The following is a 22,247-nucleotide window of genomic DNA, read 5'->3' on the forward strand; positions in this document are numbered from 1 at the left end:
GAAGGTCCTGCCTTATTTCCATAAGCTTCATCTGACGGTCAAACAACCCCTGCAGATGTAAATGTCCAACAGTAGATGGTGCTGGAGTTACCTGGAATAGGCTTCGCGAAAACAGTCAATCCGTGTGAATGCAGCATGCATTTAGTGTATCTGTTCACAGGCTATGATTAATACTGTTTACTGTAAAAGGGGAAACAGTCCTGTCAGCACTTGCAGAACCATTACACGAGGCTGTAGAAAGAAAATTATAGATTTAATTTCTTTAAAATCACTCACATAGTGAGACGAGACCAAGAATAAATGAAAGAAAGCATGTGACAGAAAGGGGCTGCTTCCATTGATTTTCTTTGAACTATTACCTACATATATTATCAGTTCCCAGCTTATTAGGTACAGCTCGCTAAACCTAATGAGGCTGTCCACTAAGTCCTGCCTTAATACAGGATATAATGTTTGTGTTGAAAGTCTCTAATTTTCTGGTCATTGTGCCTAATGTATTAGAATTGTATGGCATCAACTCGATCCTACTTTGTCCACTACATTAGACTGTATTGACCAGGTGCAGCTAATAAGCTAGTAACTGAGTTTACACCATAAAACAAGAATTTCTGGTGAGAATTCTTAAGTTGCATTGTGATGAAACACTGAACATAACATTTTCGTACTTGTATTTCTTTAAAAACCATGTTTATCAAGGCGGAAGAACACTGACGGCAACTTGAGGAACAGTTAAGTATTTATAAGAAACCATCTGTGTAAAATCACAGGAGAAATTTACAGTTTCAAAGTGGTTTTGGTAAAAATGGAAAGTGGCACACTGAGCTTCACATGGATTAAAAATACTGTCTGTAGTTTAAGGTCTTTGCCAACGTCACCATTTTATCAATAAACATGATGGAAAGCCATTAAAAGAGAACTAAATGTAAGGGAACAACTTATGAAAGTTGGTTTTAATGTTAGAAATTCATATCATGAGGGACGATGTGCTGCAGAAATGTCCACGACTGATCAAAAAGCCGCCCTTGTGGATGGTTGGAGGTCAGCCCAGGTATCTGATTACCAGGAACATGAAGACGCAGGTCAGCAGCATGCCTCCAATCATGATGAACTTATCTTGAGTGGCTCGCCTTTCTATAAGTCTCATCACTGTGTTTGACAGCCCCAACATGTTAGCCACATCCAGCATCTTCTTATGAGTTCCCTGTGCAGAGCCAAAACAGCCACACTCATTTCAACAGTAATGATCACATGTGACAGTTTATAAGAGCCATAAATAAACGAAATGTTTCCATGACCACATTGTAATTATCTCCACTAATTCCTCTGATTTTGAGAGACGTTGAGTGCCAACGCCCTCCCTGACGCGCCACTCCGTCAGAGGTTTCTCATGGCTAGACAACCAGGCTGAGAGTGCTGATCAACAGACACACCCTGATAAGAAGAGGCCTGAAGCAAAACCAGGAAGCCCATCTCCTCCTTGGAAACACAGACTCGCCCTCTGAGCATGAGCACACTAAAAATACGACTATTGTGATCGTCGTGGACACCAGAAAGTGGGTCAGGAAATTTAATTCAGTCCACCTTCTATTCCGCTTCCTTGTTTAACAAATGGTTTAAATAAGCTACAGATGTAGACTTGTTTTTCTGCTGTGTTAAATCACTAACCTTTAGCGTAGATCTCTGATCTCTGAGACCATTAAGGATGCTGCTGCCACTGCCGATGAGGTCATCAATGCCTTTGTGTGCATTGTGCAAGTTGGAGTTAAACTGTAGGGTCTCATCTATGGGGATGGAGGTATCTGCGTCCTATTAAACAAAAGGAATCTCTGTAATTTACACAAACTCTAGATTCTTTTTTTAGCTTAAAATGTTGCATTCACATCAATACCCATCACCAGTTTGATCACTATTAGACAATTTACATACATTCGTGGTGAAGGTGCGGCTCATGAGTTCCTCCCTCTCTCTCTCCTGGGCCTCTCTCGCATAGCGTCTGTGCTGGAAATTTTGCAGGGCACTCCGGAGGTGCTGGACATCATACTTGAGCTGGTCCACTCGTCTGAGAGAAAGAAAAGGATTCAACTGTGTCCAGTTTTACAACTACAACAAACATTTTCCAATTTAAAGTTGAGGGTCCCTGCAAATCTTTACAAAGCAATCCAGTCACCTCAAAGAGTAATCTATAGAGATTTCAAATGCATTTTTGCCCACTGTGGGAGGTAACAGGCTACTTGGAGTTTTTGAACACTTCTCAATTTAAGCTTGCAGTTCCTATAATGTGCAAGTGCTATAGCCAGGGTGTGATTTGTCAGGGAGGGATTTCTCCCACTCTGGTCTACACATCCCTGTCTCTGCTAAATAATTTTTCATCCCTGGCAGGGGAAAACAATGTATTCCTCCCTCTGACTTTTAGCACCGCATCAGCCAAATCAGGAACTGACTTTCAGCACTCAAGACCCTGTTACAGTAAGGTTCACACTGCATGGAGTGGATGATCATTTCATTAAACCAAATCCTGCTGGGTTTTTTAGTAAAAATTATTTTTAACTAGATAAAAGAAATTAACCAGATTCTGTGTTGGGAGATTCACAAAAGTTACATATGCAACTATGCACCAGGCTGCTGTCTGTCGACATCCTCGTTAAATTGTACCAAATAAATAAATAGAATCAGCTGATTATGAAGAGGACAGGAGAGGAACTTTTAACAGATTTGAGGAATTTAATGTACTGTCTCTCCACCCTTGTTTGACAGTGGTGCTAACTCTTACTGCACCCTGTTTTTTTTTTTTCACAATTCAGTGTATCAGCAGTTGTACTGAATAAGGAGAACATTTATTTTGCTCTCAAATCTTATGTGCTTGTTTTGAAGAGTCCCCACAACCCCCCACCCCCTTCCCCTCCCTGAGTTCACTCAGGCCCCACCAGAGACCTGCTAAGATTAAAGGAGCGCTGTGGAATGGGGTGCACTGTCCCCCCTAAGGCCTGTTTATCCAGCTCAGAAATGAATCTTTGCCCAATGCAGCAGGAATGCTGGTGATGACGGGGGCTTCTGAGGAAATGTTTTCACAGAGCCACGTTGCCACAGGGCAGGACGCGGCTGCCTCTTCATCATCTAACCCTCCTTCTGCCTTTATTGCATATGATACATCCAGCTGTTTCTGTGTCTTTATGGTCACCGTCTATTGTTTAAATCCAAACTCACAATTTGGCATTCTGGCGGCGGTTTGGCGGTTCCTTGCTGGCCAGGATCTCAAGGCGTTCTAAATGATTGAAGATCTGGTCGATTCTAGCTTGCAGTTCATTTTCTAACACTTGTAAAACAGAGAGAAATGAAGAAGAGAGAATTGCAGGGAAGACATCAGTTAAGGCTGTGAAATTACAATTCATAATTTTGAAATTTACTGGCTAATTTACTTACATACTGAATTGATTCAAACATGTCTTCCAATATATATAAAGAAAAGAGTGTGGGATGCTGTTTGTCTTCTAATAATATACCCAGGTGTCACAGGGTAGCATTCATCACTTAAGCGACCCCAGCTCATTAGTAGCTGCGTAAGTTTACATCCTCCCCTGGGGTTAAAATAAACCTTATGTCATCATTTGTGAAGGGGAGTTCACTGCCCGGCTCCCACCATTATCTGCCATACCACCCACCCTACTACTTCCTGTCTTGGCAACAGCTGGGCACAGAACTGAACGGCCAGGCACTATCCACAGAAAACAATTAGCTCTGGCTTTTATCATTATATATGTGAGAGGAAGAAGCAGCCATAACAAGGACCCGGTTCTGAGCAGAAATTAGAAGCTCTTCAAAGGGGATTTCATCAGAGGTGGTGCCATTAGGAATGACAGCTTTGTACCACAACAACACTCCCACACAGAGCAGGGGCAGAGCCCCTTACAATCATGACAGCTGGTCACTTACAATGAACTGACTGGCGGTCTGTCTTTTCCAGATTTCCCATTAGAGACTGAACCTCCTGGATTTGCCTAATCCACAACGATCATACCGTTAGTGAGCAGCAATAAAAACAATTTTTGTTTTAATTATTACTGTACATGAACATATTGGTATGCGCCATATTTATAGTTTAATAATCGTATTATGCTGATATAAGCCTGCTGCAGCAGAAGTAAAAGTGATAATAAGTTAGGCTCATTAGCAGTGGTAGCTAACGGGCACCGTTTCCACATCAGACAAGAGAACTCACTTGTTGGTCTGGTGGTAAAGCGTCTCCATTTTTCCCGATCTAAGAAACGCTTCGCCCTCCCTTTACGTTATCTCGTTATTTTTGTTATAATAGTTTTAATTGTGACAAGCGGCTCTGTTAGCTTGGTAGCTAACGTTAGAGGAGTTTACACGTCATCAGCGGAGCTTTTGTGTACGGAACTAGGAAACCGGAAGCCGCGCGACGTCATCACACAGAGAGAAATATAGAAGAGAGCTCACTCCTTCTTAATTACACATCTCTGTCAGCAGACTATAAGAGGATTGTTTTTATTGCGGTTTTTAATGTTTTAAATAAAAATCTTTTTTTAAAAAGTGACGAAATGAACACACCCAGAATACCCCTGCTCCTCTATTTATATTGACCAAAAGTGGAAAAAGACATAGATAGACATAGATTGTGGATTGCACAACACTGGTCACTACATTCTTCATTTCCGGTTAATACTTGTACAGCTGCTGTTATTGTGTATATATTTATTTATATTTATATTTCTTCATACATTCTTATATAGTTCTATATTGTGTATTTTGTTGTACAGTTATTTTATTTTCAACTTTAATTTATGTATTTTATCTTATTCTTTCCCAGTTAAATTTACCCTTCATTCTAATTTGTGTTGTACAGTTATTTCATTTTTAACCTTAATTTATATTTTATTCCTTCCTAGTTAAATTTACCCTTTTTAATTTTTCATATTTATTTCCTATCTTATTCATAGCCTTTTCCTTTTTTGTTTTCTTTAGGTCACGAGCAGTTGTCCAAGCGTTTCACTACTGTGTATGACTGTGTACGTGACAAATAAAATTTGAATTTGAATTTGAGATAATATACGACAAATACTGCATTAACAGTGAAATGAAGACGCTTTATTTTTTCAGTGTCCAGGATATACCATGTAAAGCATGTCATGGAAAGGTTTATACTGTATTACTGTATATTGATTATTCATGTGATTTAAGTGTTGTTGTTTATATATATATATGGGTGGCTGTAGCTCAGGTGGCAGAGCAGGTCAGCCACTAATCAGAAGGTCGGTGGTTCGATCCCAGGCTGCCTCCTGGTTGCATGCCAAATATCCTTGGGCAAGATACTAACCCCATGTTTGCCTACTGGTGGTGGTCAGAGGGCCCGGTGGCGCCAGTGTCCGGCAGCCTCGCCTCTGTCAGTGCGCCCCAGGGCAGCTGTGGCTACAATGTAGCTTGCCATCGCCAGTGTGTGAATGACTGAATGTAGTGTGAAGCGCTTTGGGGTCCTTAGGGACTAGAAAAGCGCTATACAAATGCAGGCCATTTATATATATATATATAATATTTTATGTTAATTAATTCACTTGTTCAAATCAAATTGGATGCACTACTGTACCTGGAATACTGGTACAGTCTATTTCATAATTGTCAAAGGTTAATATGTAATACATTTTATTTTTCCTGTTCTTCTCTTAGTATTATGTTTTATGCATTCCCCCGGCACTTTGTTCACCTCTTTTTGATTGGAAGCCTTTTCATGTACTGATACTTTTATTATGTCACTGTTTATGTTTCAGAAAATTTTATGGGAGAAAAGACTGCTCACTCCTCCTCAATTTTGGACGCTGAAAATGTAATCCCTTACGTCTACCAGTCTTTTTAATTCCTAAAATTATATTCCCAAAATATATTTATAATATATTATAATGTTATATTTATATACAATAATGTTATAGTTTTATATTTTTTTAATGTATTTTTGCTTTAATTTTACTCTTTTTTGTGTGTGTTAAATTCCGTTTAGTTCCAGTTACTTTTGTTACTTTTATATATTTTTAAAATATTATTTGTTATGATAGTACATAAATAATGATAATAATAAATATATGACACAAGATAGTATAGTAACACAAAATGTTGGGAATACAGTTGGCTCACAGACTCAAGCTCAGTAAATATATAGAACATTTCGATACAATACAGTTCAAAATTGTAATTTATTTTAATGACTTTAGAAAACAAGAATCATGACTGACTACAAAACAAAGGGTAATTTCTTTTTGCCAGTTGGACTGAACAATAGTCATGGGTACTCAGTGAAAATCTCAGAGAGAAAACTGTAGATTTACACAAGTTGGAAAGGTCTGTTGGACAGAATTTCTAAAGGACTGCAAAATGATTCTCAGCATTATTGTAGAGTCTTTATTTTACAACATAAAGTGTGTTGAGCGGACTATTTTTTTTTATTTTTAATTTTATTTCGTGCTACATAAATAAAACTACGTTGAATTGAATTGAGTCAAATGGAACTGAATTCCTGCACTGTATCTTTGGAGGACTAAAGGTGAGGCTTTCAAACCTAATAACTCTGTTATTAGGTGTCAATCTGGTGGGGGTCATGGTCTTAGCCAGTTTTGCTTTTGGTGCTACATTGCACAAAGAAGATGGAATAGCTGAGGAAGAAGACAACCTCTAAATTCTTCAACTTCACCTCAATTATGGTTTTGGAATGGATAAAGCAGGTTATTCGCTTCTGAAATGACCTTCACAAAGACCCGACTTCAACCCTATTCAAAATTTGTGTACTTCAAAGTCAGGTTTGTGCCAGGAAATCAACCAATTTTAATGAACTCTACCACTTCTTCTAGGAAGCGTCGTCAAATATCCAGGCAGAATTATGCACGAAGCTTGTTGATGGCTTGCAAAAGCCTGGTTATCGTGCAACTTGCTAAGAGACATTTAGCCATACACTATTAGTGGGAGTGTATAGATATATTTGAGCCTGTAAGTATACTTTTGACCGTGTGGTTTATCCAAATTAAATTCAAACTTATGAACTCAATTCTTGTTTGTTTTTTTCAAAGGTGTATGCCGTACAATCATTGCACTCTGTAAAAATAAAAGTTCAAAGTAACCACAAAAGGCCAAAAATTACCATGACATTCATGCTTATGATGAATGTATGTAAACATCTGACCATAAGTGTACATAAATAACGTGAAAACCGGGCATGAAACTCCTGTTTCTGGACAGGCTGTAATTGGACAATGCTAAACTCCCAACGTATAAATCTGAGCCTTAGGCTACATTTTCCATTGCATTTGATATTCTTTTAGGACACAGAGGTCTTTGGCCTACAAAGACAAGCTTTGAGAAGATACAGCATAATCTGTTGACACGTAGACATGTCACAGGAAAGACTCTAAGAAACATGTCCTAAGGCGAGCTTTTGTCAGCTCTCCCTGACTAGGTCTAATTAGGCCATCCTCTTTTTCCACAGTCAGGTGTCAGAGTGTTCCTGTTTGTCCACCCAGAAGCTGTTCTCCTCTTCTTGCCTGCAGCCAGAGTCACCAAAACTAATATTATTAAACTTCATAGTGAGATTACAATTCACAAACACTGAAGAGAAGATGTCAGATTTGCCAGCCACAAACTGGCTCTGTCATGGAGTAGGGTGTGAAAAAACTGTCTAAATTTCACAATAGTTCCTTGGTGATTTATTATGAGGAAAGCACCTTGGAGCGCTGCCTGGCGCCTTAATAAAACCACATCTCAATCACCCTATACATACCCTCCATCAGTGTGGTGTCTACCTGTTAGGGAAGAAAGAATAAATGAGTGCAAGGGAAAGCAAGGGAAACATAAACATTAACATACTTTGTGCTCCTGTTTGGAGGTGATACCTGTATTTGTTTTCCTCATTCAGCACAGCAATCAGAAGTTGGCCCAGACACTTTTCCACGGCTGCCTGATGCTACATGAGTTGATGGTTGTATCTTCAGGCAAGACACTTCTGAACAGAGGTCCTTTTCACCCACCCCCACATGTCAGAAATCTTGAGATCTGTTCATGCCACTTCTTGCTCTTGCAGTTCACCATTTTTGGTTGTCATAACATATCCTCGGGGTAGTGGCTGGATGCGTACGGCTTTAACCTGTTGCTCAGAATAGACAAGAAGTAGCGAGAAGGAGGAATAAACCCTCTTAAACCATTTCTGAGCAATACATGAGGCACATCTCTGGAGGTCGTGGGGTTCTCTCCGTCTGTCCTTTATGTTTCAGCCCTGAGGAAAGGATGAGATGAGCTTACTGGTTTTCATCCACACCTGATCACCACGGGCGCAAACTGGAATCCAGACTCCAGGTGTGGAGCCTTGATCACTTTGACTGAGCGAGTTAGCGCCAACTGTCACTGTCATACCTTAATACACATGTCTATGGAGCACAGCTGGTGTAACATTCATCCTTTTCTCCCATTTTAATTAATTTTCTTGTAATTTTAAGGAATTTGGATGATGATACAGAACAGAATTATTTTATTGAGATACTGCTTTAGAAGAAAACTGTATTACAATTTTGTTACGTACTTCTGCTTTCTACAGCACTACAATATTTACCCTCAGTTGTAGTATAAAGTAACAGATAACTGAACTACTGAGGGGTAATGTATAGATTTTACTGCACAAAAGTGTTTGCATAGTATTGTGGAAAACCTTTATATTTGGCAAAGAAAACAGGAAACATACATAAAAATACAGTAAATAAGAAAAAAAAATTGTTTGCAAAATACTGATGAGCTTGAAAAGTACAATTTAGAATGACCACCTTTATTTCTTAAGGTAGCCAGAACTCTCTTTTGTAATTTCTTTAACTAGTCTTTAGGACTCGTTCTCAAGGTTTCTTTTTCCATTTTTCTTAAGGACATGACTTTCAGATACTGCTCATTTGATGTACATACTTTTTATACATACATTTTCCTCCACTTGTTGTGAATCCTCAATTTTTTTAAGAACACGTTGCACACCATGCCGAAAAACGCCAAGTTTACAACAAATAATTCTTTTGGAATCACCTTGTTGGTTCAAAAATGCTATTTCCCGTCAAACTGTGTTGTGTTTGGCATTTTTCACAGATTCACCTAAATAATGGGAAATAATTTAGTGTTTTTATGACACAAACAAAGTGTCTAAAGATACAATTTCTAATTGGTTCACTACTAAGTTGTCTGTTATGTGTAGAGACAACACTGATTTATCACTTTGAGTCCAAATAAAACTCTAAAAGTCCTTCAGGAAGCCTTCTCACGACCACTGTAAAAATTTCTGGCTACTTGGAAGCAAAATACAACATAAAGAAATGCGAGGTGGCTCAAGACTTGTATGTTAACAATGATTTTAAGAGAAGCACGGGTATGTATTAAATATATTTATATGAGAACATGCATGTATGTTGCTGCTTTGTTGTTAGGAATGTGATTTATCTTAGCCCCTTTGGAGGTCTTGTAACCAAACAACATTTAGTGCTGCATCAGTCTCCCTGCACTGCTTAGAAAACACAGCAGCCTGGTTATTGTTCAGTAGAGAAATGAAAGCACTGGATGTGCTCAGAGACTTACCCCCCACCCCCGCACCCCAACACTGTTTTGTTCATCAAGGGAAAATGATATGTTATTGAATCACTTCCCTACAATGTACTTAATGATGTTTTCCAGGCAGTATAACACATCATAACTCTACAATGATTGCCCAAGACAGACACAGTGAAGAAGCCAATTATGAGGAGCAAAATTGCCCAGGGTCAACAATTTCTGGATACCAGTCATTTTTTTAAAGGCACACTGATCTTTTCGCTTCTTCCCTGAGGCAGGTGAGCCACTCGTCTTTGAAGCTGTGGCGAGGCGCTGAATGAAAGCAAATGAGGGCCTGTCAGAGATGACAGGAAAAACTCATAAGCTCCCAACATCTCAGTGGGTTTTACTGTGAAAGGAGTCCAGCTGGGGGTCCAGAGGGCAACACCCCCTCCTCCCACAGGGACAGTCTATATGACCACCCCAGTTGCTGCGACAATATTACTTTTAATGATGAAATGTCTGCGAATAGCCACAAAGAGACTAAATAAAACTAAAAACAGATAAAGGACAACAACATAATGATGCAAGACAACCGCAAATAAGCATAAAACCACAGGGTGATTGTCTTACATCAGCCCATCGCTGCAGGCTGTGTGGAAATACAACTGCCCTCTTTACTCTTTTTATTTCAAAGTGCTCTAAAGTTTGTATTTGTTATTTGGTATTGATTTAGTGCTATTTAAGAAATAATTGGTCTATTAAGGTCTTGTACATGGTGTAAGGAGCTTGGAAAGAAAAGCGTCTGGACTTCTTTAGGTGGCTTGAAGACGTTTCACTTTTCACTTTTCACTTTTCTTTCCAAGCTCCTTAGACTACAATGACCTGGATGACTGAGAACCTCCACAGACATCTTGTACATGATTTGAGTCAAATGCATTTTTTGTAAATCTATAGATTTGCGGTTCCCAGCAACCTTTTTTCTCTTCAGTGGAGAAGACTAAGCTTTTGAAATGGGCACAGGTGATCAGCATTACTGTCTCCCTCTGTTGGTTCCTGGTATGCTGTATGCCATACACACATACCCACAGATATGCAGCCCTCTGGTTAACCACCTGTGACACTAAGACCTCTGAGGATGAGAGATGCTGTCCACCCCTGTGGTTGGATTTCATCTTTGCGAGGATGCGATTAAAAACAGCAGTGGCACGAAGTACTGCACCGGGGTTCCCCGGCCTGACAGCTCCCTTCCCACAGTCATGCAACCACTTTAAACCACACTCTCATCATCACGCTGTGTGTGTGTGAACAAAATTGTGTGGTGTACAGAGCTCAAAAGAAATGTTTTTGTCTACCTGCATCCCTTTAATGAGAATCATGATTGAATTGTGAACACTGGTGGAAATAAAGCCAGCAGACAGCATAATTGTGTAGGTATTGGTATCACAAATAATCACAGGCAACATACCAGACTTCTCTTTCAGAGATGTTGCCGGTTGGGGAGAAGACATAGCTCAGAACATTATCTGTGTTTTTCTTTCCTGGACATAGTTGATGTGGGAAAGTTTAGTTTTGATTGTGATGGAGGTCAGTGAGTGTATGCATGTGTGTGTGTGTGTGTGCAGTGTGCACATGTGGCTGTGAGAGAAAAAGCAAGAGGAGTGCCATTTATCGAGCAGAGGAGTCAGTTATGTAGGTGTGTGGGCTCTTATCACAGCAGCTGCCATGTAAACTCTTCTGTTGGTGCTGCAGGTGTTTCTGTGGAGTAGCATGAGAACAGCCTCCCACAGGAGCTTCCCAATGGGTGGGTAGTTGTGGGGCTTGAGAATGGACAGTTCAAGAGGAATCGGGTAAACATCTGCAGGTATCTTTGTTATGTAAAACCAGTTCATCAGCACTCCTGTGTTATACTTTTTTTTTTTTTAAACTACCAGAAATCAACCCATTCTGTGTGAGTCTGCCTGTGAATGTGTCATCGGCGCTGTCATTGTAGTTTTCAGTACTTTGGCAGGTGTTTGTATGTGTTTGTGGAATGTTTTTGTCCAAACCATTAAATCACAACCTGTGAAGGAGTCTCAAGACTTTACAGATGGGTAGCTCAAACAAAAACAAATGAATCTCAACAGGTTCGAGAACCCAAACCTCAGGGAGAAGGAAGATATTTGGAAACAAAAGATCTTAGAGTGAAATCAAAGCTTGAAACTTACTGGAAAATCTATGGCTGCAAACTATGGGTAGTGACTGGTAGAGATCTTGGATACAAGGAATTTAACTTCCTCTGTGGGTGTCTGGGCTCTCCCTCAAAGATGGGTGTCATTCAGTAGGAGTTTAGACACTAAATCTTCCACATTGAGAGGAACCATTGAGAAGGTTCAGGCATCAGACTTGGACGCCCTCTGGGTAACTCCTAGGTGAGATGTTTTAGGCATGTCCTAATGGGAGGAGACCCCGGGGCAGACCCAGGACATGCTGGAGAGATCATATCTCTTGGCCGGCAAGGGAACACCTTGTGGTCCCACTGGAAGAGCTGGAGGAGGTAGATGGGGAGAGGAAAGTCTCTGTGTTTCTGCTTAAACCATTCCCCCTGCAACCTGGACAAGTTGCATAAAATGAATTCAATTCATGTCGATTTACATTCAGTTTTATTTGTATAGCACCAAATCACAAGAACGGTCCCCTTGAGGTGCTTTATATTGTAAGGTAAAGTCCTTGCAATATTACAGAGAAAAGCCCAATAATCAGATCTTCTCTTGCAATTCGTACCCTCTTTCTGAACTTAAAACTATGCATACTTTAAGGTGAGCTGAGCCTAAAGCACAGATGACACAGGCTTTTGCTATAGTTGCATGTGTTGCAGGGGATAGAACCTCACCAACTCTCCACATCTTTTAAATCCCACTTGAAGACACATCTTTACGCCCTAGCATTTAAATGGGAGTGAGTTTATTACATTTTAGTTTTGTTTTTTAATGTGTTGTCTATTCCTTTTAGTTGTACTGCACTTTGATCAACCCATGTTGGGGGTGAGGGGAAAGAGAAGAGAGCAAATGAATGCACTAATGGACCTAATGTTCTATTCAGTGTGTAAGCTCATGAAGTCATCAGGATCAATTAGTGAGGTCACTGAACAAGGGAGACGGGACTATTTTGCTGCAAATTTATTTAAAACCGGATAATTTTTCTGAGTCTTCCCTCGGTGACGATGAAAAAGAATGCAGGCTTAAGCCACTGCCTGTGATCTTCAATTTTTAGACCAAGCTACATCCATCTATTAAACTGTCTACAGTGCTAACATGCTTAAAAACACCATAAGCTTAGAAGGATTTAAATTGGAATTAAATCAGTTCAGTTTAGAAGAAATGAAATTAATTTTTGAAAAATGTGAAGATCCACAAACGGTCAACGATGATATCGGTTCCCTCTAAGAACCATGAGGCTGCTTATCCCTTCCAACTCTGATTTATGAGAGACAAAAAGAAAAGAAAATGATTTCAATGTTTTATTGACAGACAAAATAGATCCTCATTCATTCTTCAGTTGATTACCTTGTCAGTAAATTTCAGCTCTAAGGCAAAGCCTGTACTCCAAGTTTCATATTTTTCCTTTGATTGATTTAGTATCCTATATTAATTTGTATGAACTAATCATTTGTATTGTAATACCTGTCAGCTCTTCTTGTTTTTCTCCATCCGCAGGTGAACAAACCAAACTATTCATCATTTAAACCTTGTGCCCGCTTAATTGACCATCAAACAGGCATGCGCTATCTCATCACCTACTGCGAGGAACTCAGCCACCATCCCAGTCCAACCCAGCCCTCTGAGTTCGAGGTATGCACTCAGCCTTGTCATAGCTCTAGGCAGTGCATGTTCTTGTTGTGGGTTGAGCAACTGCATTAGTCATTTCACATTCCAAATTCCTACCCCATGCTGTATTCACAACTCTCTGTATCTCTCTTTTTCCTCTTCTTCTTCACCAAATCCATTCCTCTCCTCGTCGTCTTCATTATTTAATTATCTCCGTGTGATGTCAGGGTGTGGGGATTAGGCACAGCTCCAATGCTGTCTAAGAGTCTCCTCTCCAGAGGCGGAAGTCTTGTAGGGTGTAGATGTTTGACCTGGGGCTCAGAGGTTTCGATTACAGGACAGGACTTCGCTTTGTGTCCTTGAGCAAAGTATCTACCAAGCCTTCCACGCTTGAGTTAACATCTACTGTTCTTACACAAATGAGTGATGTATAAACCTGAAAGCTATGTAAGTCTCTATGGATAATATCTTTTTGCTAAGCAACGCAAATATAATACATATCTGAAAAAATGCCCCAGCCCTGATTTGCCAATTCATCTTCATCTATCACAGCATGGTGCACTGCTGCAGCCCAACCCGGCATAGTAACCTTTACCTGAACCAAGCCGGTGAAGACACAGGAGATAGTGTTACCATCAGCCTTAACCTACATTATCTATGTTATTCAGTGTCTCAGGCAGACAGAGAGAAGCTCCGGCACATGGCAGGGTGACTATAGCCCACACCCGCACATGAAGACCTCACTACAAACACGGCTGAAGTGACCACAGGTGTGCACTCGTCAAGTATGCTCACACACACATATGCAAAAACTGTTTCGCCCTCACCTGTCTGCTGTCAGGACTCTTTCAAACACATACACAGGCGCTTGGCTATTGCACCTCTGCTCAGTCCAGCCTCCCCACCCAGCTCAAAGCTCCCCACCCCTGGGGCTTGTGCGTGCGAATCCGGCCGTGGACTCAGCAGCCCCCATCGCTGCGCCCCCTCCAGTGAGGGTAGTGAGGGAAATGAAAGCTTTAGGAGTTCATTATAAAACAACAAGAGCAGCAGCAGGGGATAGGCCTCCCGGGGCCACAAGCTATCCCTTCTCATCCCTCCATCCTCATCTTTTTCCTTCATGTCCCTCAATATCTAAACCCTGCTCCACCTTTCTTTCCGTGACACACTCCGCCGTCTTGCTCTTTATCCTGCAGCTTTTTAATACATGACATTCATGATGAATAAAGTTAAATATTGATCTGGATTATTATAATATGATGAGTTAATGTGGTGAGTCAGTAGTCTGACCACACGAACTGGTTTGACCTCAGTCATTGGAGAGATGCTGACGCATTTTGTGTACTGCTGAACTGAATTTTTCAACTTTATTGTCTGAGAAGGGAAATTCGTTTTGCAGCAAAGGACACATTCAAAAGTTCAAAGAGGCAATACAATATAGTTGCTGGACAGACCAAAGAATCTTGCTGCGGTCCAGTGGAGATCACATATCACTAAAGTATGAACTCTTCAATATCTAAAAAAAAAAAAAAAAAAACTGCCCTATTTAACCAAGTGATTCTTTAAATGATCATGTTAGCTTAAGGCTTTGGGAAAGTATGTGAAACTGTCCTAAAGACTATGGGAAACAAAAAAGGTGAAATATCATAAAGTCAGAGTTAGAGTAAGCCGCTGGTGATTCATAGTAAGCAGTGGTGCATTTTATTGCTTGAGGTAAAATACCTTTAAAGGCTCTGCAGTGGCTTTAACGAGCTGTCAGAATTCAAATCACTAAAGCCGGATATGTATCATAGTGAAAATACATGAAGTTTAGTAAAACTGAAACTTTGAATATTTGCATACATATGTTTGGTTTTGGAATAGTTTTCGACAAAAACAAGAAAACATTTAAGATTTTTTTTCTCTATTACCCAAGCTAACCTTTCCCTATTTCCCCAAGGTGACATTTGGCTCTCCATAAAGTTTTGCCATTAAAGCAAACAGCTGTTTTTTTCTTCTATGCAAGGTAGTCCTAAAAATTCATTAAAATATCTGAACAGCCAAGACAAGTTTACTCATCTTACTTAAAAACTAATTTGCCCCAACAATAACTTGCTCTACATCAATAATATAAAGTAATTAAAAAAAATTATCTTATAATTTACTGCAATGCTTTGGGTTTTAAGTGAATGTTCTAATAAGGAATAATAATGCGTAATCACAGTAATTAGAGAGCAACATCAAAAGCACCAGAGAGCACACTATAAATACCTTATACAATAGCCCTCTGTATGCTGTAGGTTCACTGATGCCTTGCAAATGAGTGGAAAGTTATGATTCAGGGATAATAGCACATAAACTGCTCTCATCATCGTTGTGGGGCGGTCGATTGTAACTTTCTAATGGTGAATTGGGGGTCAAATGCTCTGAAAGACAGCGCTCCTCTGAGTCACCACCTTTGTCATCATCTGCATTATGGTTGTCATCGCGGCTGGTGCGCTGGCCAGAGGCACAACACCTGTAAGCGTGTTCTCCGCGCACGCAGCCCTCGCCTTTCGGTTGGGCGGTTGATGGCGATGCAGCACGACCACAGGATTTTCAGATGAAAAGGAGGCCAGGCCACCATGAGCAGGAAGTGGTTTTTTGCTCAGTCGATGCACAGAGCCGTGTTTCGGGCAGGTGTATTGCGCTCGCTTCCTTGTTGCGTGTGAAGTGTGTGTGTGTGCGCATGGTTTAGTGTGTTTGCCTGCAGCAACTGAGCAAGACACAACAAACACGTAGGCCTTGTGACTCGTTGTCCATTTATTAACCTTATTTGTTTTAAATAAGAATGTAAAGCAACTAGATTTTTATAAAAACTTGCTTTGGAAAAATGAGTATTCATATATTACCAAATTAAAAAGAGCTGTACAAACATCTCAAATATGATATTTATAACGAATGCAGAGGGGAAAACATGTATCTACAGAGAGGATAACTCTGCATAGCTCATAAATCTTACTGATATTTGCCAAAAGATGAAGTGAGGTAGAAAATTATGATTCCACATTGTCAGACGCCAGGACCCCTGACATGAGTTATACTCAGATTATATATACAGTTCAGAGTCCCTCAGAGAAAACATTAACTGGCCAATAAAAACAAACCTTTGGGGTCCGGCACGCACTTTTGACCTGCACACATGGACACATTGAAGTTGAATATATAAGGGTAGTAAACTGGGTGATTGTCTTTGATTAGCAATTTTAGCAAATAAGGAGCATGATTAGCCCACTTCAAAGGCAGTCAGAACAAAGACGTGGCTAAATTAGACTTTGAAGACCAAATGGTTCGGCCAAATAATTTTAAACTTGAAAGCATAGCAAAGTGTGTGTTTCTATAAACAGCAGAATTAGAAGAGCCAGGCTGGTATGCTGATAAATTAAGCAAAAAAGTGATCTTTAACCACAGTGTTTGGTGTTTCCCTCACTATTGCCCCAGGTATTTCCCTTTGTTCTACTGAGCCCACATTAGTCCACATGTAAAGATTTCCATAGACATTTCCATAAGAGCAACTGAAAGCCAGCTTCTCTGCTTGCACAATAAGCTTCTCATGCATCAGTTACAATGTAGGTTGTGTGGCATTAATCACTGCTCAAAGCTTCCAGTGATTCTTTCTAATCATATATTTAGGCCTAAAGACAAACAATTCATAATGCACATAGGATCTCATGAAGCAAGAGCAACTTAAGTGCTTTTTAGTCAGGACTGAACTTTAGCTAAAAGTTCACCACAGCAGACAGAAAGTCAGACAGGTAGGTTCCTTTAAAGGCTATTTTAGCCTCATTGATAACAATTGATTCCAAGAATTAAAATATAAAGCAGCAGTACAACAAAACTGGCACAATAAATAGTGAAATGGAGGGAGACAATTACAACACAACAAAATCCCTTTTAGAGCTTCCTTGCAGACAGGATTCAGCATCCGATGTCTTCCAGTCCAGTCCAGTACCTGCTGTAAGAGCATTTTCCCTCCTCATCCTCAGGAGAGTGAGATTTCAGTGCATTCAGCGAGAGAAAAGCAGGGTAGTTTGAAAACATCCTCACCTACAGTAAGCTGTTGCATATCAATTTAGTGACTATAACCAGCAGTATAATATTATTACATTTGTATATTCCATGCAGTTCACAATCCCTTAGTGTTAAGTGTCTATAGGAGATTACAGTTCAGTCCTGTCCATGATCAGTGATTCATTTTTTTTTAAAATCACATTTTCCATTGACTCAAAGGATCATTCTTCAGGTCTTTGCAAATGTCTTTATCTCATCATGCAGCTATGCATTTTTGCAGGTATATACCTCCTCCTCTCTCACACATGTCTGACACTCCACGTGGCAGCACCAGCGTACCTGGCAGTGGCAAGACAGGCTGGTGAGGCGCATGGCTGTGTTATAACCACGTCCGCAGCACAGACTCTGACAGCTTGTGTCTTTGGCGCACGAACGGCCACCTGTACCAGGGGAGTAGCGAGAGGGCCTGCAGAAGCTGGGGGAGTCTTCCAGGTAGACCAGGTCGGTAGTCCGGAGGCTCTGACCTTGGCGACGGGGGCTTGCGAGTTCGGTCTCCCCGGTGGCTGCGTTGGTGACGCTCAGCACTCGCACAGCAGTGTCGTATCGATACTTCAACAGGCGTCCAGTGTCGTGAAAAGGAGACAGCTGCTTCCAGCAAGTCCGTACAGCACAAGAGCCGGAGACACCATGGCACTTGCAGGTTGTTTTCAGTCCGCTCTTCACTGCCTGGGATAAGATGGGAGGTTGAGGGGGGTAGGAATTGGAGGGAAAAAGGGAAGAAATGTCAGTTCCTTCACTTTGATTCATTACCTGGCCTCTTATCTGGGAGGTCTATCTGGCAAGAGTGAGACAATTTCCTGCAGGGTGCATAGGGGGTTAGGAGTGGTGGTCCGCCAATATGTGCCTTTAGCTCACCTCAGTCAAAAATTTGACATAATGGATTGAAAGATGCTGTTCAGCATGTCATATTTCACCCCGCATTTCTCACTTGGACAGCTCTTGCTATTTTTTTTTCCTCGGTGTGTTGAAACTAGCTCTGTCGGCTTCTCTCCTGCCTCTTTCCTAAAGCCTGAGGCAGAGGTGACAAACAGGGGCGAGTGGAATCTCTCCACCCTGTTTTTAGTACATGCCTGCTCATGGAAAACATCAATAAGAATTTCTGCGCAAGAAGTGCCAAAAACATAATGCAGCATTTGGTAGTGGTGCCCCTCATTTAGGTTAATAGTTCACTGAGCTTGATGGTCAGTGATGAGAGCAATCACTCAGCCTGAGAGCTGCTGTCTTTGCAGAGGCCAGAGACAGGTCATACAGAGAGACCCAGAGGGTACTTCTAGGTACTTCTGCTCAGTTCCTCCTTTTGCAGGCATGAACCCCTCGGGGGCTTCAGAACACCATTAATGTGAGATGAGGGATGCCGACCACTTTAAGTTTTTGTTAACATGGCTCCTGGTCTCTTCTGGCCACACTGGTGTCAACTGAGGAAAACATTTAACTCAGTAAAGATTAGATAAGATAGTTGTGTTTTTCCTTTTTCTCCACATCAGCCTTGTCTAGGTGTGAGCTACAGGAGTAGGACCCTGGGGCCTGCTATTTCACAGCTACACAGTGGTGGTTATGAACATTAGGTGGATTTATGAAGAGCACAGTGATCCAGTAAGTGGAAAAAAATGCTTGCTCGTATATTAAAAAGAGGCCACGGTTATAATCGTTCTCTCTGAAATGAGACCTTTAATTTTCTGCTGGCCCGCACAGCAAGCTTTATCATGCCTGAAAACACCTGGCTCCAACCATCCCACAGCCATCTTGTCTCCTCACTACAACTGCCTCACCCTCTGCCTCTGTATTATCCGCTCGGGCCGATGACAGCACCAAATCAGAGAGCATTTATCTGGCTGGCACCATGAAAAATATAGAGGCGAGGATTACAGTTCAATAACATTTGATACTCGGGACTGCGTCAGAGGTGTAATTGTCAGGTAAAATCGCAGAACAATTAATCGAACTGAGTGTTGCTAAGGCGTACGTTTTGTCGCCTCAGGCTTCAAGGAGTAAGCTGTTTTGCTGCAGAATAATTGATGTAATATTTCTACACTCACCCGAATTCCAACGTTGATGTTGTGGGCATCCACCAGAGCCCTCAGGTCCTTGCTGACCCTCTTTTGGCCGAGGAACTTTTTGAGAAACTTGGTGCTGTATTTCAGGTTGTCACCACAGACCCCCCACTGCCACGCTTCCCGATGCTGGATCCCGGGGGAATCGTCACAAGTGCACCTCTCCATTCGACCTGAGCTGCATGCTTTGGCAAGTGCATGGGTCAGTGCTGCAGAGGACACAGCCAGCAGGAATGCAGTCTCCTTGAAAGCTGTGGCAGAGGGATCAGGGGAGGTGGAAGAAAAGAAAAAATATTTAAAGCTACATTTTTTCAAGGCTTTGGATGCAAAAGCTATTGGTGCTCTGAAACATTTGCTCTGAAAGAACAAAATTTACGACAAAATGCTTTTTGCGTCACCGATTAACCTTTTAAGCCAGAATGTTTACAGAGGACTCGATGCGTTGTCAGGGTTTACAACAACATCAGCAATTCTGCAAGTTTACTTCCGTTGCAATTCCTCTCCTGACATTTCCTTTTGGTTTTGCACTGTTATTTGCTTCACCCAGAGCCATCACCATGGTATATTTTGATCCAATTAATTATTATTTTGACTAGGAAGGATTTTCCCAGATGAAAGTGGGTAATCACGCCACCCTTTTCCTCTGGGAATGGCCACTTTCCCGAGATAAAAATAACCACAGGGCTTGAGCACTCTGCACCGCACCACATTTCTTGGCTTTCTACTCCCTCATTACCTCTGTGCTGACCTGTTCATGTTCTCCCACACGCTGATATCCATATGCATAAAGCTTAGAAGATCCTAAAGGAGTTTATGTGCACAGGAGGGATTTTGAGCTATATGCAATATGGTGATCCAACGGTAGCTAATCAATAGGTGTATCAAGCCATGTAAATTATAAAGTATTCAAGTAAGCAGCTTCTCAAAAACTTTAAAAGGTTGTATCAAGTCAAGGGGTTCAGAGGAGTTACCGAGTGTTATCTTGACACATTCTTTGGTATACAGAATGACTTAGGAACATTTTTAACTTTAAATGAGATGAAGAAAATTAATTTTGTCACTGGTTTTCTCAAGCAAAATAACTTACCAAGCTTTTTTTTATATACAGGAATCATTTTCAGCACTTTGCTGCAAATAGTTGAAGCTCATGTCTCAATTGTTTATTTAGAAATGCAACAAACGACTATTAGGAACAAAACAAAGAACCTGTAAAACCTTATAAACGGGTGTATATTCAGTTTCTATCTTGTACAGCATGTAATACATCTTATTGAAAAAGTTGCTTCCCTGTGTGAGAAAGGGGCTTGTAAAATGTTGTATTGTTTGAAATAAAATAGAAAATATCAGTTTAATTATTTCGTTAAATTTGAACAAGAAACCTTATTGTTTACAAACTTTTACAGCTGTTAAACTGGTGGTAAAACGTTTACGCATAAATTTTTTTACTGGTTCATTTTTCTCATTTTCACTTTTTGATTGATGAGCTTATGTCGACAAAAACATGCCTGCAGCACTACAGGTGTGCTTATCTATAAAACATCCTGTTCTTACTGCTCAGCCATGCACTGCAGGTAAATAAAGACGAAGACATATATAATTTGTAGTTAGATAAAAGAGAATTTCCGACTTTCTCAGTGACCTTGAGCAAGAACCCAAAATTGAGGAAAGTGTTAAAGTGGCTCACCTCTTTTCAGAAGACTTCCCCGACCATCCATGCTGCAGTTCCAGCGTTCGTTTCTGAACTGATACCGACACTCAAGGAGGCTGAGGCGCACCGACTCCCGAAGCGTCTCGGCTAAGCCCGGCTCCCTGCGACAGAGTCTCTTCTGTCTCCTCGTCAGAGTCATTTGTTCGCACTGCTTCAGGTGGGCCTTTCCTGATGGAGCTTCATTGGAAAACGGAGCTGGTAAAAACACCAGAGGTTCCCGACCTGTCAGTCTAGGATTATAGAAGAGGGGGAAAAATCACATTAGAAATTGTATGTGTGTGACAAAATACACCAACACTGCGTCCACAGTAATGAAACTATTCTGTCACCACTCCAGCATATGTTGTTATTACAAATGTGTTCCCACAACGGTATTTTCTCCCTCGAAGAAAATCCAGGAATAAAACTTTTATGTTCATTTACCTTAAAATACATTTGAAATTGCGAATATGGATTTTTTTTTTTGTTTCAGTGGAACATATTAGCGTGTACATGGACTTCGAACAGCCCTATAAAAATATAATTACGCGTGCGTAATTCAGCTAAAGCTTGTAAAGGTTGTGGCTGTGGTCACTTCTAATGATTTAAACAGAAAAGCCAAACAACCGAGATGAAATGTACAAGTAAAAGTTCATTGCCTGACCCAAAATAAGCTGCAGTGTGCGACAGAAGGATGCAGAGTGCAATGATTCGCAATAGGCAGGCGGTCCTCGGGAGCCTGGAGCGCATGATGCCGGGTTGGCGCTGTTCCTCATCTCGCTGATTCTTCAATAGAGAAAGTCCGTGCCGTTTGCTCGGCGCTTCTCTTTAAGGGGCCCCTCATGCACTCAGACCCTCAATCCGCTGCGCCAGGCGCCCTGGTCCGCTGGGAGGCAGGACTCTTAGGGGAGGGTACATCATCCTGCCGCACTGTCATTGGATTCTCTCAACATTGCTACTGTATGTTCCCTCCCACTGTAACGCCACCCAGAAGATGCAAGATCAGCTCATAATAATAATAATAATAATAATAATAATAATAATAATAATAATAATAATAATAATAAT

At 40.9% G+C, this 22,247-nt stretch overlaps 2 protein-coding genes across 3 annotated transcripts; both read right to left on the reverse strand.

The window, feature by feature from the left end:
• Nucleotides 1-718: 718 nt before the first annotated feature.
• On the reverse strand, nucleotides 719-4,401 carry gosr2 (golgi SNAP receptor complex member 2). Of its 2 annotated transcripts, XM_085404410.1 has the most exons (6): nucleotides 4,217-4,401; nucleotides 3,931-3,995; nucleotides 3,205-3,313; nucleotides 1,927-2,059; nucleotides 1,666-1,806; nucleotides 719-1,201 (listed from the first exon to the last, which is right to left on the reverse strand). In XM_085404410.1, the coding sequence occupies exons 1-6, from the start codon at nucleotides 4,243-4,245 to the stop codon at nucleotides 1,040-1,042; spliced, it is 639 nt and encodes a 212-aa protein (XP_085260536.1). In that variant the 5' UTR covers nucleotides 4,246-4,401; the 3' UTR covers nucleotides 719-1,039. The 2 variants fall into 2 exon arrangements, with proteins under 2 accessions (XP_085260536.1, XP_085260537.1); XM_085404411.1 differs by lacking the exon at nucleotides 3,931-3,995 and having other exon boundaries at nucleotides 4,217-4,371.
• A 10,662-nt stretch (nucleotides 4,402-15,063) lies between these two features.
• Nucleotides 15,064-22,051, reverse strand: wnt9b (wingless-type MMTV integration site family, member 9B). The gene is made up of 4 exons (XM_085404412.1): nucleotides 21,844-22,051; nucleotides 21,177-21,430; nucleotides 19,478-19,743; nucleotides 15,064-18,107 (listed from the first exon to the last, which is right to left on the reverse strand). Exons 1-4 carry the CDS (start codon nucleotides 21,927-21,929, stop codon nucleotides 17,646-17,648), a joined length of 1,068 nt encoding a protein of 355 aa, XP_085260538.1. The 5' UTR covers nucleotides 21,930-22,051; the 3' UTR covers nucleotides 15,064-17,645.
• Nucleotides 22,052-22,247: the final 196 nt, after the last annotated feature.

Source organism: Rhamphochromis longiceps, linkage group LG4, assembly GCF_057381845.1.
Source record: "Rhamphochromis longiceps isolate RC_006_pf linkage group LG4, R_longiceps_female_GT1.1, whole genome shotgun sequence".
Taxonomy (NCBI): domain Eukaryota; kingdom Metazoa; phylum Chordata; class Actinopteri; order Cichliformes; family Cichlidae; genus Rhamphochromis; species Rhamphochromis longiceps.

Coding starts and splice junctions, on each gene's coding strand:
- wnt9b (XM_085404412.1), bottom strand. CDS start 21,929: ATGCGCTCCAGGCTCCCGAGGACCGCCTGCCTATTGCGAATCATTGCA. Junction 19,744..21,176: donor GGGAAGTCTTCTGAAAAGAG/GTGAGCCACTTT, acceptor CCTCTGCCACAG/CTTTCAAGGAGACTGCATTC. Junction 18,108..19,477: donor ACATCAACGTTGGAATTCGG/GTGAGTGTAGAA, acceptor ATCTTATCCCAG/GCAGTGAAGAGCGGACTGAA.
- gosr2 (XM_085404410.1), bottom strand. CDS start 4,245: ATGGAGACGCTTTACCACCAGACCAACAA. Junction 3,996..4,216: donor CTTTACCACCAGACCAACAA/GTGAGTTCTCTT, acceptor GTTGTGGATTAG/GCAAATCCAGGAGGTTCAGT. Junction 3,314..3,930: donor AGACCGCCAGTCAGTTCATT/GTAAGTGACCAG, acceptor CTGTTTTACAAG/TGTTAGAAAATGAACTGCAA.